The 19,756-nt window shown below is 43.2% G+C and overlaps 1 protein-coding gene across 2 annotated transcripts in view; it reads left to right on the forward strand.

The window, feature by feature from the left end:
• Positions 1-19,756, forward strand: part of Galphas (G protein alpha s subunit) — a 121,795-nt gene that overhangs the window by 61,501 nt on the left and 40,538 nt on the right. The window contains exon 4 of one of the 2 annotated variants that reach the window (XM_045739918.2): positions 15,094-15,311. The exons of the other annotated variant lie outside the window; for it this stretch is intronic. Within the exon in view, the coding sequence (XP_045595874.1) occupies positions 15,094-15,311 (218 nt within the window). The remainder of the gene's footprint in view (positions 1-15,093; positions 15,312-19,756) is intronic. 2 annotated transcript variants of the gene reach the window in all.

The raw sequence follows: 19,756 nt of genomic DNA on the forward strand, positions 1-19,756 counted from the left end.
TCTTGGCTTCCTATAAACACTAAAAGTTAAATGTTCTATCTTTTCTAAACTCATATCTTAACAACTGTAGGACATCATATATTTATTTTCAATGGTAAATGTTATATAATAATACTTTACATAATAAAAGCAAGATGTTACACAATATGTAACCTCGCTGATGTAAAAAAAACCACCACAAACAAAAAATGAAAAGAACTGACTTCTTTTTTTGTGTTTTTCCCTTTTAAGAAGTGGTGGTATCTGCGCTGTTTTTAAGTATGTCGAACATAACACCGGTATATATCTATGGCTGCTCTAAAGTCCACTAGGTGACATTTGAGGTTATTTAATGTTAGTATCACATGGAAAATTCGTTTAGGATATCCCGCTCCAATATGTTTACAGGTTCACTAAAAACAGAATCGTACTGTATCCTCAGTATTTCATTTATATCTTTGTTGTCATATGTGAGTTTCATTTCTTGCACAAGGGGCCCAATGCTAGATGAAGCTTTTGCTAAAGATTTTGCATAGAAGAAAAAGTATTTTGGATTCTTCTTTACTTCACTGATGGTGAAGTGAAGCATTCTTTTCACTGATATCTGAATGTTGTACATAGTCTTAATCACAGTCGGAATCATCTATGACACTATTAATGCAAAATAATTGCAATTACGTATTTTATTCATCATCAAGTGGTGCTGTGGAGCCGGTCGGCCGAGCGGACAGCACACTGTACTTGTAATCCTGTGGTCCCGGGTTCGATCCCGGGCGCCAGCGAGAAAACGATGGGCAGAGTTTCTTTCATTCTATGCCCCTGTTACCTAGCAGTAAATAGGTACCTGGGAGTTAGTCAGCTGTCACGGGCTGCTTCCTGGGGGTGGAGGCCTGGTCAAGGACCGGGCCGTGGGGACACTAAAAAAGCCCCGAAATCATCTCAAGATATGGTCATTTGAGCTTTTTGCCTCCTGGATTTTATATGACTTGTAACTTTAGCTCAATCCGTTATATTTCTGTACATAGTCGTTCTTGAGATAGCGTGGGGCGTTCAAGTTGTTCCATAATTAGTTTTCTTCACCAATGAAGGGAATGCCGTTCTCGTTCTAATTTGCATAGTTTTCTATTTTGTATAGTGGTATGTGTCTTGAGCATATTTCTAGAGCTACTGAGTGTGTCTTTTTTCGAGGCGCCAATACGACCTCATACCATTTCAGTACCAATACCATGTCATATTCCATAGCAACTTTACATACAAAAACACACAAGTACATCCTCATCGACCACCACACCAATCCACACTTAACCACTCCAAGTCAGACTAATACAAACCCCAGTACCACTTCAAAACACGTCACAGCAATATTGGACCACCATTCATTACCACACCTGCTTGATACCGGCTTGATGGGGTTCTGGGAGTTCTTCTCACCAAGCCCGGCCCAAAGCCAGGCTTGACTTATGAGAGCGTGGTCCAACAGCCTGTTGCTTGGAGTTGCCTGCATAACTACCACAGCCCGCTTGGTCCGGCACATATCATATCGTTCACTCCAGTATGTTGCTATTTTACTGTGCACATTTGGGACTTGGCCCTTCAGTATTTTCCACGTGTATATTATTTGATATCTCTCTCTCGTCTTCTTTCTAGTGAGTACATTTGGAGAGCTTTGAGACACAGTCCATTGCCATGAACAAACACAACACCAACATGAACACAGAAACATCACACTAGGCCATCATAATGATGGCTTAGATAGCTAAGCCACTAAACTATCATAATACATCAGACCCCCCCCCCCTACATCTCAAATAACACATCGCACAAAATCACTATACACACCCACAACCCTTCCTCTCCACTAGACCCGAGTGACTTATCACACACAACATAATCCTAAAGTTCCACGGCACAGACCACCACTCACACTTAACTGCAGCATCACCAACACTAACCCCCGTGACAACTAGTCACCCCAAGTACTACACCACAAATCATCACCACATTGCAACACCTCAAATCATCACCACATTGCAACACCCCAAACCATGACCACATTGCAACACCTCACCCCCATATATATCAACACATGCACTAGGAAACAATACACCAACCAACAACGCACCTGTACACCAACATCCCTAGCCACAATCAAACCTCTTAAACATTAAAATAAGACATCACATAATAATGCTATCCTCAACATCAACTACACCATGCATATATATATATATATATATATATATATATATATATATATATATATATATATATATATATATATATATATATATATATATATGTAATTCACTGTACTCAATTCTGAGAGGCTTGACCTGGAGCGGAGTGCATGGGCACGTTGTCAATTTCTCTCAAAATCTGCAGAGTTCATGCTTATATCAGTTATATTTTCAGAGGTTTGCATATCATGCATAAAGAAGCTGTCAGGATCTGCAACTTCCATGCTGTTATTTATTCTTTCTTGGATTCATATTTTTCTTTATATCTATTCTTTTCTATATCTGTTATATTTTCTGGATATCTTCTTTCTATAGTTTCAAGTGTAATATGATCGAACATTTAAAAGTCAGCCATATTTGTTGAATGTCTCTCGTAATTATTTGGTCTACTATATATACTATTACATGCTGAATAATGGGGGGTGTAATTGATAAAGCTCTTGATACTCTCTCTTATAAAGTATATCAACTATTTGCAAATCTAACTTGTTGCAAACCAATTTCAAAATGAATAAAAGGTTAGTGTGTGAAGGCACGTCGTCTGCCTCAACAGCCAAATGCCAATACGTAAAATTATCATCAAAAGTTATATTGTTTACGCAAAATGCCAATAAACTCGCAAGCACAAAAGTAGAGCCATCCCTCTTGTTCACTAATCTACATATATTCATTTCTATTCACTGCCCTATTATATTTTCCTTTCAGTGGCAGAGTGAATTATGTAAACTGGTGTTTGATGTTTTGACCAATGAGACTCATTACAAACCACCTATTCATTCATAATCATAATCTTTCAAGTGGTAAAAATACTTTCCCGTGACTATGTGATATTACTATTACAAGTTAAACAAAAATTACTACTCCTAATGAGTTCCTCACCCACCTCCCTTAAAAACTTAGATACACATTTACACCAGGCGCCCAGCGTCTCTGGAGTTCATTGGCATGAACCTGTATTTGTATTCTAGTCCCTGTGCCTATTAGTTTTCTGGGTTTCACAGAAAGTAGCAGCCCCACTACCACCACCAGCTGTACTGTGATGTAGATAGATATCAGCCAATGTAGATGCACTCGTGTAGTCCCACACAACCTGTTTACCACCTCTTCATGGCTGCAGGGTGACTCCATCTGTGCGCTTGTGACTGTTATCAGTTCTGCACATTTGAGGTTCCCTTTGTACTGGACACTTCTCTTTTAGCTGTAGCCAAACGTCTCTTGATTTCATTGACTGCTTCAGGTCTAGCATTCTTTCCCTCTGACTGCAGATGATGAGTCAATAACCTGGCTGAAAATATGATCATTAAACCACACATCAGAAACTGAAGAAACATCTTTCCCTCTGACTTACGACAGATGAGGCCATTGCAATCCTGTTAGTCTGCTAACGTTTAGCTGCAGATACACACGTGTTCGGTAGAGACGTGCAGCAAGGGGCAGGGCATAACCAATTCTTAACAGCCGATGGTCCAAGCGGGTGCCCGATGTGGAATTAGGGATAGCCAACAGGAAGTCCCCAGTATGGGGAGCTTGTACAGCTAGGAGGCATAGTTTGTTCCAGAAGCTGCCTCTAGCATTGCTGTGACAATGTTCTTCACTATTGGGCCACTATTTGGCCTATTTGCAGTCGTTTGGAAAAGTTGGTAGGAATTTAGAATTTGTAAGTGTGTCCCACTAGCTGGCTCCTTCAGTGAATTTGGGATTATAAACCCCAATGGAATCTCTTAGTAGGATCTCCTGGTCTGATCTCCAGAATCTCTCCTGGTTGGATCTCTCATTAATTCACGTACAACACCGGTCAAGGATAAAAATGCAGGCAAATTTGTATTGCCTTAGTGTAAAACAATACCACCGAGTTTAAACTCGGTGGGTCCGTTGCTTGGCCCCATTGGTCATCTTTATTATATATATATATATATATATATATATATATATATATATATATATATATATATATATATATATATATATATATATATATATATATATATATATTGTGTGTGTGTATAGCTACTAATATTCAGATGAAGTATATGTTAATTTTAGCATAAATATCCTTATGTTGAAATATTACATCAAAATAATGTGTTCTGTAATAAGAAACATACAACACATTAGCTGTTTGAATGGTTAAAGCATTAACTTGTTCTCATTTTAAATGCAGATATCCATGAAGCGATCCTATGATCTTACAAAATAACAGCAGTATATCTAAGAGTTGGAGCAGTGTTAGGTTAACTAATTTCGAGTTGAATGTGTATTATTTGTTTTAGAAGTTTCTGGAAATGTAAGGAAGAGCTGAGAACATTTAGAAGATAATGATCCATAATATGACAAGTCTTACAAGATGTCTGCTGTATACCCATCCATTTGCTGACTAGTTCCAGCCACATGTAACTTATGCCTATCACACTATTTGCTAGATTACTATGGCATGGTCTTAAATGGTATAGAAGACAAAACTCTGACGTAATATACACAGATTTCGCAAAAGCCTTCGACAAAGGTGACCATGGTGTCACCTTTGTGCTTGTTGTGCACAAAATGTGTTCAAAAGGAGTCGCCGGAAAAATAGGAACATGGATCTACAATTTCTTAACTAACAAAACTCAGTGTGTAATAGTCAAATTATTATCCAGACCACCAACTGTGAAGAGCTCGGTTCCCCAGGATACTGTGCTTGCTCCCGTACTTTCTCATTCTCATATCGGACATAGACAATGACGCATACTATAGTACCTTATCTTCCTTTGCAGATGACACTAGGATTTTTATGAAAGTAGACAACATAGAGAAAACTTTCAAGCAACAGATGATATATCAATGATGATACTTTTCAAGACACTAGTGCTATCATGAGTGGAATACTGCTGCACAATAACAGACCCTTTCAAAGCTGGAGAAATTGCTGACCTGGAGAGTGTGCTGAGATATTTCACTGCTAGAATCCACTCGAAAAACAATCGAAATTACTGCGACCGACTAAAATGCCTAAATCTGTATTCTCTTGAGTGCAGGCGTGAGAGATACATAATAATTTACACATGGAAAATATTAGAGGGGCTGGTCCCAAACCTGCACACAGAAATAACACCACATGAGATCAGAAGGCATGGCAGGATGTGCAGAATACCCCCGTGGAAAAGCAGAGGTGCCATAGGTACCCTGAAAGAGAACTCTCATCAACATCAGAGGCCTGAGACTGTTCAACACGATTCCACCACACACAAGGGGTATAACAGGCCGACCCCTCAGAGTGTTCAAGAGAGCACTTGATAAACACCTCCAAAGGATACCTGATCAACCAGGTTGTGATTCATACGTCAGGTTGCGAACAGCTGCGTCCAACAGCTTAGTTGACCAGACCGACCAAGAGGCCTGGTCAGACACCGGGCCGCGGGTACGTTGATCCCAGGAACCAACGCAAGGCAGGTGAACAAGGGCATTAAGTGACAGGAAACATGCCCAACCATATCTGCCCCATCTGATATTCGAAGCAGGAATTCCCGATTTTGCGAGAACGAACTCAAGTGCGCTACCTAGACTCTAAAAGTCTAAATATGGACATAAAATGTGGATGTGTGTGTGTGTGTGTGTGTGTGTGTGTGTGTGTGTGTGTGTGTGTGTGTGTGTGTGTGTGTGTGTAGCGCAAATAAATGTACATAAATGTGGATGTACCTAAACAGATATTTTAATCGAACAAAACACTTTTTATTTTATCAGTTAAGGATGCTCATATGAAACAACGGTTGAAACATTACTTCTCTGCCACAACAAAAACACATTGACTTAATTTCGTATAGTTGCATTTGGGCCATTGACGATTTATATAATAAACATCTGGTAATGTCAACATATAGGCAGAAATTGTGCAGATACCACCGCAAATAGACGGATACCAGTATATCGATACACCTCTAATAACTGCCATAACGACAAACACCACCAAAACTCGAATATCAAACACCGCTACCATCATCACTACAACTAGAACCACAACTACTAAATCTACAATCACCACCACCACTACAACCTGCAGTATTCCACCCGCGCACACAATCTCCACAATCACCATTACTTTTTCCAACACTAATTACAGGAGGCAAACTCCAGACTCACTTCTAATGTAAATATGACAGAGCCTAATACACTCTGGAACCTGTATTCCAGTAAGCACAATTAGGTGAGTATGGCACTTTTATTGCATCTCTTGTACGCATCAAACTACTCTGTTAATGTATGTTAGTCCATGAATTCCTTTCTTGATCTGATATGATGAAAACTTGCCTAATTATGTATCCTCATTGGGGGGGGGGGGTCTCTCCGTTTTATGTTTAGGTCTGTTTTTCTTGAGGCAACTTTCCATTTCACAGTTTAGAGTTCTTATTGTACAGATTTAAAACTTAAATACTTTACGGTATTAAAAAAATGTATTAATTTCTCCAGAGTGTGTCTTCTTGACAAAGTTTTATCTTTTTTTATTTAAAATCGACATTACTCAAGCTGTTGTTTGTCTAAATATTGGTCTTAGTGATTGAGGCAAGACCAGTCTTCTAAGATGATGCTCATTAAGATGATGCTTCTAAGATGATGCTAGGACCTAATGAGCATCATCTAAGATGATGCTCATTAGGTCCTAGTCTAAGGAAACGTCCAAATTGTGATGTATAAAGTGTAAGGATGGGTGTAGGCCATTTGCAACCATTTTTATCTGATATTTGTTTAAATTATTTTCATATCTTGGTAAGCAATGAGTAAACCATATCTGGCCATTATTAGTACTATGAGTCTTATCATTCATCTTTTTCTTGTCAAAAATCCATGGAGTGTTTTAATCATTGTTTGCTGCTACAGAACCTATTCGGGAGGGCTCCTGTGGTGGCTCCTTGTTGCTAGCAACCAGGACCTGCATTCATGAAGCAGTTATGCAAGTACCTATGAACCTCTACATCTGTTCTCAATCTTTGGCAGCTTTATTTACATATATTAAATAGTTTGAGCTCCGAGGCACTAGGAGGCATCTTATTACAATAGCATTTGATTGGTAAGTTTCGATGCTCGTAAACTGTTTAGTAAATGTAATCCATTGTGCCAAGATTGAGAAGAGATGTACAGGTTCGTAAGTAGATGTGTAAGTGCGTGGAGATTCCTAGCCCTGGATTGTTTCACCCAATTTGAATAGCACCAGGCATTGAGAGCCTATATCTGGAGAGGGTTCTGGGAGTTCTTCTACTCCCCGAAACTGGCCTGAGGCCAGGCTGGACTTGTATAGGAGTTATACAAGTCGGGACTACAATAGGAATCCCGAAGTCAAAACTAGTCCCCGTCTACAGTGGCGTAGTGATCGAGTCTGGCCACAGATCAGGATTGGGGCGTACACCAACTCCCAAAACCCTCTCCAAGTATGCTCCACGAGCTGATGGGACAAAATCACTGACGTTGAAGAAATCGTTTGGATCATTGATCATCAATGTGTTCAGGGGTTCAATGAACACAGCATCGTACTGTAGAATCGGCATTCTTCTTTGTTGTCATCTGTGAAAGTTCCCTCACCATTGTGTAGGGGGCCCAACGCTGGCTGTTGGTTTTGTTCTAGTTTTTGCATGGGTGAAAAAGTATTTAGAGTTCCTCTCTCTTTCACTTATGGTCTTTTGCTCTCTTTAATTGCCTCTCTTTGATGTTATATGATTCTTGCAGCTTAGGCTCGATTATTCCTATTTCCCTACATATTCCTCGTCGTTGTTGGGATAGAGTGGAGCGTTTGAAACGTTCTTCTATTTGTTTTCTTGTTTTGCCTATAGAGGGAGCGCCATTCTTATTCTAATTTGCCTCTTTTTTTTTTGTTATTCAAACTGCCTGTGATAATGCTATTACGAAGGAAGGAACTATCAGGAGAAAGCGCCCAGCCATTACCACTGTATAGCACTGGGAAGGGATCAGGATAAGGTTTTGGGATGGAACGGGGGTAAGGAATGGTGCCCAACCACTTGGACGGTCGGGGATTGAACACCGACCTGCATGAAGCGAGACCGTCGCTCTACTGTCCAGCCCAAGTGGTTGGTCTAATGCTATCACGAGTTAATGAAACGCATCTCTTAGCGTCGGGCCAAATAAATCTAAAAATTAACTATGGAACGTTAATTTTTAAACTTCTCAAGTGAAAAAAATTTAGGGAAATAGAGAAGATTCGTGCTAGAATAATTGATCTCACCCTTTCGGTCTCATTCAGTAATATATATCTGAATCCGCCAAATTGAATGAACAATTCAAATACTTCTCCAATAATGAGTCCGCCAAATTGTTCTTAACAACGATTACAGCAATGCAGAATTCGACGAAATCGTAAGAAAGAAGCTAGACCGCCATCTGACTGAGGATAATCAGGCCCCTGGGATGGAAAATCGGCCCCCCAAGAGAAGACATTGTGGTGTATTATAAAAATACATTCACTCAGACATACAGGAATGATGAGAAGGTGATACGAGATATAACTGATAGGACTTTCAAACCTTGCAGTGATCAATTCGTCCTGTCATTTATTATAACAACCCTCGTATGTCTTCCCTCATTTTGAGAAATAACACCTCTGCCCCCTCTGACGAGCTGAGGTGTACTGATGTAGTGTACATAGTACACTACATGTGTATGTGTACATAGTACACTACTCTGTATGTGCTTGTTCTCAGTACATAGTTAAATATTTTAACCTTCTTAGCAAGCGTAATCTGACAGTTTTTTACCCCTCTATACTCTCCTTTCGCTTCAGTTTTTTGTATTTTTGTCTGTTTTTAATTATATTCCTCTTCATCATTAGACCTTCTGCAGTTTCGTTTATTCTTATGTTTAATTCTCTGCTTTTCACCTCACCTTCCCTCTGGCCTTATAGTGAGTCTACAATTTCTTTACACGACTTGATAAGTGATCGGAATTTCCATTCTTTTCATGTGTGGGTTAGGCATCTAATTTTCAGCCACGTTGTTATAGCTTGTTGTGTGTAAATGGTATTCTGATGAAATTGCAGCTACCAAATAGCTGAATTGTGAAACTTAGGTAAGGGTAAGGCCGCCAAATAGGACACAAACTTTTCGCTGCAAGTCGTTGCTAAGCTTGTAATTATGGAGGCGTCATACTTGGGGACTCACGTCATGGAAAAATGTAATCCAAGATGAATGTGTTTGTGTAATTTTACCAGTACATTTAATTACTAAAACAGGCTTTCAAAATTACATTATTATTTAGTTTCAAGTAATAAATCTTATGATGTAATATTAGATCCTTAACATTTGTGTGAGAACTTATTTGGCTGTGAAACATTATATATATATATATATATATATATATATATATATTTCATTGAATATGACCGCATATTCTGTATTTATTATTTTCTGGTTTAGGGCTTCTATCCCTCTAACTATTTTCTTAGCATCAGGGCTTAATTGAAATAGGAGTTCTCCAAAACTCATTTTCGTACTTTTAAGGTGAAGAAAAGAAGTGATTTACTATAGAGTGTATTACACTTATTTATATAATTTGCACAACGTTTCGAACCTCCACTTGAGAATGAACCATGGAGGTTCGAAACGTTGTGCAAATTATATAAATAAGTGTAATACACTCTATAGTAAATCACTTCTTTTCTTCACCTTAAAAGTACGAAAATGAGTTTTGGAGAACTCCTATTTCAATTAAGCCCTGATGCTAAGAAAATAGTTAGAGGGATAGAAGCCCTAAACCAGAAAATAATAAATACAGAATATGCGGTCATATTCAATGAAACATGTTTGAAAGAAAACCTGCTGCCAGTATACACCAATATATATATATATATATATATATATATATATATATATATATATATATATATATATATATATATATATATATATATATATATATATTATATATATATATAATTTGTCTTCTGTGTTGGCGTCGTTATGTTTCGGTCTTGTTCTTACTCTCATGGTGGGTAGAGTAAATAGTTCCGTGATTTGGGTATTCATGGTGGATTGCTTCAAGAATTTGTAATCTACTTACATCTTGGGTTTTGTCTATTATACAAGTGTTTTTATTCAGCATTTCTCTTGTTAGGGTGATGTCATGGGCTTGTCTCATGTGATTTCTAGGGGCACCGGATTGAAGATGACAGGTCAAGCGCCTCGTTAGCTTGGTCGACGTCATAACTATGTACTTAGATAGCTCACATTAGCCCGTAGCACGGGCTATGGTGAGCCCGTTGTGGCACAGGAGCGGGACTTTTAACTTGTGTATGGTTAAGGTACCACCACTCTTGTGGCCTATCGTCCCACCTCACTACATCTTAGGTCCTCACTGCTCGGCCTCTCTCCTCACTTTACTGCCTCTTAGTGTAGCCTCAGTGGTCGGCCTCTCTCCTCACCTTGCAGCCTCACTGGTCGGCCTCTCTCCTCACTTTACAGCCTCTTAGTGTAGCCTCACTGCTCGGCCTCGCCTCACCTTACAGCCTCTTAGTGTAGCCTCAGTTGACCGCCTGTCCTCCCCTGACAACCTCGCCCCACACCTGATAACCTCTCCTGAAAATGAATCCTTGACTTTGTCCTGACCTCGTGACCCGTTCACTCATGCACCCAACCCACCCCACCATTCCCTGCTTGCTTGCTCTCTCTCTCTCTCTCTCTCTCTCTCTCTCTCTCTCTCTCTCTCTCTCTCTCTCTCTCTCTCTCTCTCTCTCTCTCTCAATCTCTCTCAATCTCTCTCTTCTCCACTCTTTTTCTCCTCTTGCTTTTCTACTCTCTTCTCAACTCCCTCTCCTCTCTTCTACACTATTTCTTCCCCTCGCTAATCCCAACACTTGGTGCTGGTGATGCCCTCTGTCGTGTCCTCCTGGAACGTGCGCCCCTCGGTAAGGAACCATGGCCTCTTGGATAAGGAATTTGATATGTGCCAGTGGATATGGGCACGTGGCGAGGCTGCCCCGGGCACGTGGCGAGGCTGCCCCGGGCACGTGGCGAGGGGAGAAGAAAACACCCTTGACTTTTTGTGCGTGTATTCACCTAGTTGTATTTACCTACAGATAAAGATAAACTGTTTAACACGGGTGGTATGCTCACAAGGGGACACAGGTGGAAACTGAGTACCCACAGGGACGTTAGAAAGAACTTTTCAGTGTTAGAGTAGTTAACAGATAGAATGCATTAGGCAGTGATGTGGTGGAGGTTGACTCCATACACAGTTTCAAATGTAAATATGATAAGAGCCCAGTAGGCTCTATACCTATGTAGGATACTCATCGTGTGGGCAGTGGGGCAGAAAGGGGTTACAGAGGCACATAATGGGTTCATGAACTGAACCTCATAATTCGTTTAGCTAAGCAAGTGACGATTTTCTTAAGCTAGTTAAACAATTGTTAATGTTACTTGCATTCACAGGTACATATATATACTGTACATCCATGTACACAAATACGTGGCGTGCCTCTGGCATCTTAAAACCAGCTGCTCCGGGTAGATGGGACTCGTTAGCCTGGGAAAGCAGCTCATCTAGGGGAAGGAAAACCCTGATTCTAAACCTCCACTGCCTTGCGGCCATACCTCCGCCACTTTTGGGAAAGGCTTCAGGAGTCAACCTCGAGGAAAATCCGGAGTTGGAGCCACTAAGGCAGTTCGGTGTTGACTTCGACCTCGTTCTGGCAGCTCCAGCGACGGTGCTGGAACCATGTGTATTGGCGTCGCCTTTCCATTGGATAATTTCAGCAACGTGGAGAGGGGGGGGGGGACCGGCTGCATGGGTAACAGCTTCTACATTTCGACCCACCCAGGCTTTGCGCCCAGGAGAGCAACCAGAGCGCAACTCCATAGTCTCCCGAGACTGAAGGATGCCTACTACACAAATATATATACATGAAAAAAAGTAGTAGCAGTTGATTGATTGTCAGTTGAGAGGCGGACCGAAAGAGCAGAGCTCAACCCCAGCAAGCACAACTAGGTGAAGGCGGGGAAAAGGGACTATCAGGAGAAAGTGCCAAGCCATTACGACTATACAGCACTGGGAAGGGGTCAGGATAAGGATTTGGGGATGGGACGAGGGGAAAGGAATGGTGCCCAATCACTTGGATGGTCGGGAATTACGCCGACCTGCATGAAGCGAGACCGTCGCTCTACCGTCCAGCCCAATGAATACATAATCAATAATCTTTTTATAACAAGTGATTCAACAAGAGGCTCAAAACAGTAACTATACAAGGCACTTTACATCTATGGTGAGTCACACAGTTACTAGTCTTGCTGCACACCCACCCAACTGGGCGGCAGCTTGTCATGTGCAGGCTGCACCTACAGTAAGGAAATTTTGGATACTTGGCTAAGATTCCTGGCAATACATCATTATGAATGAAGAACTTACACATTTCTTGGACTCCATTGATGGTGTTATCTCTGATTTCCGCGATTTTTCACTTTCCATTATATAATGACGCAAAGTATGCGAATAGTTCTGTTGACAGAGTTTACATTTAGTCAAATCTACATCGGCAGATGCTGCTAACTCCCAGAAAAGTCTTGGCCAACTCATCAGTTCTATCATACATTCGGAGACCAATATGGGAAGGAATCCACAGAAGATACTGACTCCATCATTGATTATTTCATTATATGTGCTAGCTTCAGACACACGCATATCACAGTTGTGCCTTAGGGAGTTGAGGGCAGTCAAGGAGTCACTTACAATTAGCGTGTTAACTTTGGATTCATATACGCGCTCGAGTGCAAGGATTATGGCAACCAATTATGTTTTAGGAGTGAAGGCCCAGTTATTTATACCGCTCCACACTCATAGTAGGAACCATTTCTCGGGGTCACAACAACTGCACGCACTTCCAGTTGCACCGTGGAACTCGTGCAAGGAGGGAGCGCTCGCTGACCAAAGCACAAATTTGGCTTAAAGCATTGTACTTTGCTTCATATCGAAGCATGAGGTTGATCATAATCAGCTTCTTGGGTGTGAAATGTGGGGAGACAATAATTTGAAAAGGGGTGATCTCCCATGGGGCAGGAAAGTGTCGTTGTTGTCTCTCTTGGAAGAGAAGATGAGTATTATACATTCTGAGCACAGTGGCAGTTTTGGTAATCCATTTGGAGGGATGCTGACCTTCAAGAAAGAAGGCTTGGAGGGCTTCAGTGCAGGGGCTAGGGTGGGTTAGCCTAAGCGTCTTGATACCAATTAAAGCATTAATTTCAGTGAAATGATCTCTTACACGTGAAATATTCAGTTCCTTCCTCATGTTTAGTAATTTAGTTGTACGGGGGCACCCGAGGACACCTCATGGCTCATGCACTCCTAAACTCATAGTTACTGAGTTTAGGAGTGCATTGGTTAACACGTTGAACAGAGTAAGACTGACACCACCTCCCTGTGGAGTGCCAAGGTCAAAATCTCTAGTTACACTCCTATGCCCTTGGAACAGTACAGATGAATTCCTGTTGGATAGATAGCCTCTTATCCGCCGTAGAAGCCATCCGGCAACATTCATTTTAGCAAGTTTTCTCAAAATGGCGTGTCTGTTAGCAATGTTAAAGGCTAACCTTAAGATGTAGGAAAGTGGTATATGACCTATTAATATGCAGGGTGAGGAAGGCGGTGAGAAAGGAAAGAATGTACACTTTCCATACATGACGCCATATATCTGGTGGGTGGGGGGGGGGGGGGGGGGAGTTAGTAACAGTTGAGAGGCGGGGCGAAAGAGCAGAGCTCAACCCCCGCAAGCACAACTAGGTGTCTCCTCTCAACTGTCAGTAATATATACACTCACACACATATATGACGATGAATAATATAATGTCTTAGTACCTGGTCCCAGACTTATATATCAATAATTCATAGGCTCAACTTAAATGTTTGTCATTCTCTTATAAAGTAAGACATTAATATTACTTACGGTTTACTGATGTATTAAAGAATTTGATACACGAGGTATTTAGAGTAATTAATTTTCTATTTAACCGAATGTCCTTTATTTTGTGTTTAATGCAATTTAATTTATTTGATGTAATATAAATAAAAATGTTTGATTAACAGTTTTTGATGATTTCATAAAAAAAATCGGCTTTTGCTCCTCAGATGTTAAATACACTGTTAGCCTGCGTATATTTATGCGTCTTTTGATATGCAGTTATTTGTTAATGGAAAGTGAAAGAATTTCACTTTCCATCAAAATTGATGCAATCCGCGGGGCTGGGTAGTTAGATCCCTGGCCCCTGACCCGGCCAATAAGAGTAATTAGTGACCACTTAGGGTAGGCTCGTTTCCCACATAACACTATTCCACGAGGCTCGTTTTCTATGTGTTCATAAGGTATACACAGTTGTTACGCTTGGCTCTATTAGCGTAGGTTAGGATGTATTGGGCTCAGTTGGGTTGAGCTAAGCGGGTTTCAAACCCTGCTGGCGAATAGTGTTGTTTACATTGTGAGCTGTATGCGAGCACATGGTGGAATTACTGCCACCACCTCAACCTGTAAACACTGCTCCTTCGCTCTCGCACCATTGTGTGTCTGGTGTGTACCACGAGCACCACGTGTGTGTTGGGGGGCGGGGGGGGGGGGGAGACACTGACAGGGAAGACAGGCTGATGACATGGGTGAACCTACAGTTGTATATATTGACCTTATCGCCATTGTGTTTGTGAGTTGCTCCCTCGCATTTGACCCCTTTCACCTCATATTTCTCTCCTCCCTTACTCCCTCCCTTTCATGTTTCACTCCTCTGCCTCACATTTCACTCCTCCCTCTTCCTCATATTCCCCTGGCACTGGACCCCTGCTGCCGTGTTAGTCAGTAGTGCGAGGAGTAGTAGTGGGAGTAGAGCCCGCCAGCTGACGCTTTGCCTCCTCTCCTCTTCCACAGACCATCACCGGCAATATGTCTACCTTAACGCCCCCAATAGCGCTCGAAAACCCAGCCCACCAGTTCCGCGTCGACTACATCCAGGACGTGGCCTCGCAGAAAGACTTTGACTACCCGGAGGAATTCTACGAACACACCGAGATGTTGTGGAAGGACAAGGGAGTACAGGCCTGCTACGAGCGTGCTAACGAGTACCAGCTCATAGACTGTGCCAAGTAGTGAGTATCTTGTGTGTGTGTTTTGGGCGGGTTAGTGCGGGTTGTGACTCTCTACTTCATGTGCCAGCTGGAGGAGTGAGTGGGTCAGGTGCTGTCAACACTCACCCTTCCTCCTCCTCCTCCTCCCTCACACTCATTGATCACATCTCTGCTTGTTTGATGATGGTTGAGTGCTGAGAGTGCGCGCGCGTTGCTCAATATTGATGTTTACATTTTCACGTATACAGAGAGAATTAAAAGTTAAGACAAAATGTATCTAATAGGTTACGAATGAGAGCGTTGACTGGTACAGCCAGTGCCCAAGCCTGGTCAGGTGTGTAGCCGGGGAGGGGGGCGGCTATCCCTGGACAAGCACAAGGTAGGGGCGCTGGGTGAAGGGGGGGGCAGTGAACTTTGGGGTGGGATACTAAGTGTTCCTGACCAATGTGCATGTGGGCGACAGGTGGTCAGAGACAACCAAGACTGGATCAGCAACGGTAGGCTGTGTGGGTGCCTCTGGTGCAGTAGGCTGTGTGTGGGTGTCTGGTGCAGTAGGCTGTGTGTGTGTGTGTGTCTGGTGCAGTAGGCTGTGTGGGTGTCTGGTGCAGTAGGCTGTGTGTGTGTGTCTGGTGCAGTAGGCTGTGTGTGTGTGTCTGGTGCAGTAGGCTGTGTGGGTGTCTGGTGCAGTAGGCTGTGTGTGTGTGTCTGGTGCAGTAGGCTGTGTGTGTGCCTCTGGTGCAGTAGGCTGTGTGTGTGTCTGGTGCAGTAGGCTGTGTGGGTGTCTGGTGCAGTAGGCTGTGTGGGCGCCTGGCGGAGTAGGCCTCTGTCATAGGTGCTCGCTAGGCCCTGTGTCACTGCTTCTCAGATTTCCTTAATGTAAAACTTGATCCTTCAAGGTCCTCTTCACTTTATTTTATTGCTCTATATACAGTATATACAAGAGTTCTTACATTCTCGTAATGTCACAAGCACGCATAGCGTTTCGGGCAAGTCCTTCATCCTGTTATTCCCTGGAATACGACCCGCCAAATCGTTTAACAACCAGGTACCCATTCACTGCTGGGTGAACAGAGGCGTACAGTTAAGGATTGGCGCCTGGGGCCAGATTCACGAAAGCACTTACGGAAACACTTACGAACGTGTACATCTTTCCTCAATCTATGACGGCTTTGGTCACATTTATTAAACAGTTTACAAGCATGAAAACTTCCCATTCAACTGTTGTTGTTATAAACAGCCTCCTGGTGCTTCAGAGCTCATTAACTGTTTAATAATTGGAAATAAAGCCGCCAAAGTTTGAGAAAAGATGTACAGGTTCGTAAGTGCTTTCGTAAATTTGGCCCCTGGTCAGTCATCCCAGGCAAGGATACGAACCGAGGGCAAATCGCTCGCGAAGCGCGGGGCGAGTGTCTAGCCGCTGTGCCACGGCGACTGCTATTTATAGATTAATGTGAGGGCTAGCGCAGTACAGGTGCACAAGTTACCAGTGGCGAATAGCAATGTTTTTGGAGTTAGGTTTGACGGAAGGACAAGCATAATGCTTAAGTTTATTCAGTAACATATGGTAATACACTTGGGCTTGATTACTCTGCCTTAGCTTCATACGAAGATAAGTCGCTTCAGAAGAACAAGGCTGACAGCTGACAGCTCCATAACAATCTCCCTCAGGGAAGAACCCCTCACTAAACATTGCTAAGACGATCAGTCTCCAATCTCCAATCACTGCCAGTATGCAGAAGAGGACGTGTGGTGGGTGCTCAGTCGGGTTACTCAGTTACATGCACAATAAGTCAATGGAAATAATATAAGTGGGACAGTGAGTGAGCATGACAATACGTGGCGATGGAAGAGAATAGTAATAATGAGAGGCAGGATGGTGAGTGAGTGAGTGTGTAGAGGTTGAGGTGTGGGGCGGTGAGCGAGACGGGGCTGCTGGAGCAACAGGACACACCACCGCACACCTCAGCCAGGTGTTCACTCACTCACTCCCCTACCCCAACCCTCGCCTCTCTCCACAGTGTTAGCTGTAACTCTCACAGATCTACATGCAGAAAGACGACTAATGACGTTGAACAGTTGTAAATCTCTGGCAGAAAACCAGCAGCTCCACAGGTGGTCTGGCAGCTGGTTCCGCAACTTTTGTACTAATGTGCGGAGAGTTTACTGGAGGGCTGCGGTGCTGTAACACAGTTCCCTTCGTGGCGGTGTGTATGCCTGTATGGGAGTCACTGGCGGGAGGCTGGACACACCAGCGGCGCCTTGTGGACAGTGAGAGAGACGAGGGGCGGTGACACCTGACGTCAGGCTGTGGCGTAGCTGGTGGGGACGGCGGCGGCGTGCGGTCTCCTCCCCACGGCCAGGGTGTGGTGGTGGTGTAATGTTACCACTGGCGATGAACACCACTGTTCATCATGGCATGTATCCACCAGGGATACATGCCACTTCCCACAGGTATACTTACATGTGTGCTTGACGCTATAAGTCATGTCACACTTGTGTAGTCACTGGTTGGTGCCTCTTAAGATTACGTTACTACTTAACTTGAAGTAATGTCCAAACACGAGTCTGCGCCGCTCATGGATCACATGACGAAAAGTCTGGTGTAGAGTTAACTTGGTGTGTTGGATGATAATGCAATAATTACATCTGTCGGCCGTTCCGACGAAGTATATGCAGGTATGCGACATATTGCTCCACAACTTGCAATGGTTGCTACCGCTGCTCCAGCCACTCACCAGCACTCCTTCACAGGAAACGGCTTCTATTGTAAATTAGTCAATGCCGGGGACTGTCCTTCCTCTACCTTCCTGTCCATAAAGTTTAAGCATATAAATATATACATATATTATATATGTACATATATTATACATGTAAAATACTAAGGACAAGAAGGGATACGTATTATGAAGCACAAATACAATGCATAAGACAATGGAGGTGTGTGGCAAGTGTTGTGAAGCATTTGGAAGACGTATTGTAGGCGTCAAGTGTTGCATCTGTAACACAAGAGTTCACCTGAGCTGTGCAGCATTATCTACAACATGCACAAACAGACGAGGAATATACTGGACTTGCAATAATGACAGGTTAATATGAGAAAACATAACCCAACTGATGATCATACCTGAGGCACACAGATTAACATTCACAGAAAAGCTACCAGCGATATATGTCGACTGTGAAAAAGCAAAACTGGACAGTGACCAAAACTCTGGAACGGGTAGTGCAGAGAACCTGTGGAGGGAGAAGGTATTGTGGTACAAAACAGCAGCCATATTGCACAGCCTGGTAATGTTAGCAACGAGAGCAACAGTGAGAAAGAATGCGTAAACGAAGAAATTAGGACAAAAAATGGAGATGTCTCAAGTAAAGAGGTGACCAAGACAAGCACAGGTATAAACAACCGGAAAAAATAACAAAATAGAATATTTGCAAATACTATGCACAGGGAATATGCAAATACGGTTCAAAAGGTGCAAAGATGCACTTTTATGCATCCTCTTAAATGCAGGATGGGGAGGGGATGCATGCCATTTTGGAACAGAGTGCAGATACTTCCACCCTAAATTATCCAAATTTCAATAATGAAACAAATGTTACAATCTTCAGTGCTCAGAACTCCATGTTAGAGGTACACAGCGTTATAGAATAGGAAACCAGTATGATGTTACTGATTTTTTTAGAGGAAGGCAGAAACAGAGTTGAACATATAAGAGAGAGAGGAACAGGGAGATAGAACCCCTGCAGGATTACAGAGGGGGGGGGATATCCACAAGACTGTAATAAAAGTCATCAACAAGTACACAGGTACTACACCACGCAACACTGGACGGTATGGTGGTGGCAGGTGGGTGTATGGTGGTGGCTGGGGGGGGTGTATGGTGGTGGCTGGGGGGGGGTGTATGGTGGTGGCTGGGGGGGGTGTATGGTGGTGGCGGGGGTGTATGGTGGTGGCAGGTGAGGGTATATGGTGGTGGCTGGTGAGGGTGTATGGTGGTGGCTTGTGAGGGTGTATGGTGGTGGCTGGTGAGGGTGTATGGTGGTGGCAGGTGAGGGTGTATGGTGGTGGCAGGTGAGGGTGTATGGTGGTGGCAGGTGAGGGTGTATGGTGGTGGCAGGTGAGGGTGTATGGTGGTGGCAGGGGGGTGTATGGTGGTGGCAGGGGGGGGACACCGGGGGTAGGGTGCTGGGAGTGAAAGTGTATTATCCGTAGTGGTGACTCAGGTGGGTATAATTAGTCTGTCATCCGATTGATGGGCCAAACCTTGCTATTTTGGGCCCCTCTTCTGCCTCCCTCCCCAACCCCGTCCCATGCCTCCCTCCCCAACCCCCAAACCCCACCCCATGCCTCCCTCCCCAACCCCCACCCCATGCCTCCCTCCCCAACCCCCCACCCCATGCCTCCCAACCCCCACCCCATGCCTCCCTCCCCAACCCCCACCCCATGCCTCCCAACCCCCACCCCA

The sequence above is a fragment of the Procambarus clarkii genome, chromosome 26 (genome assembly GCF_040958095.1).
Source record: "Procambarus clarkii isolate CNS0578487 chromosome 26, FALCON_Pclarkii_2.0, whole genome shotgun sequence".
NCBI lineage: Eukaryota > Metazoa > Arthropoda > Malacostraca > Decapoda > Cambaridae > Procambarus > Procambarus clarkii.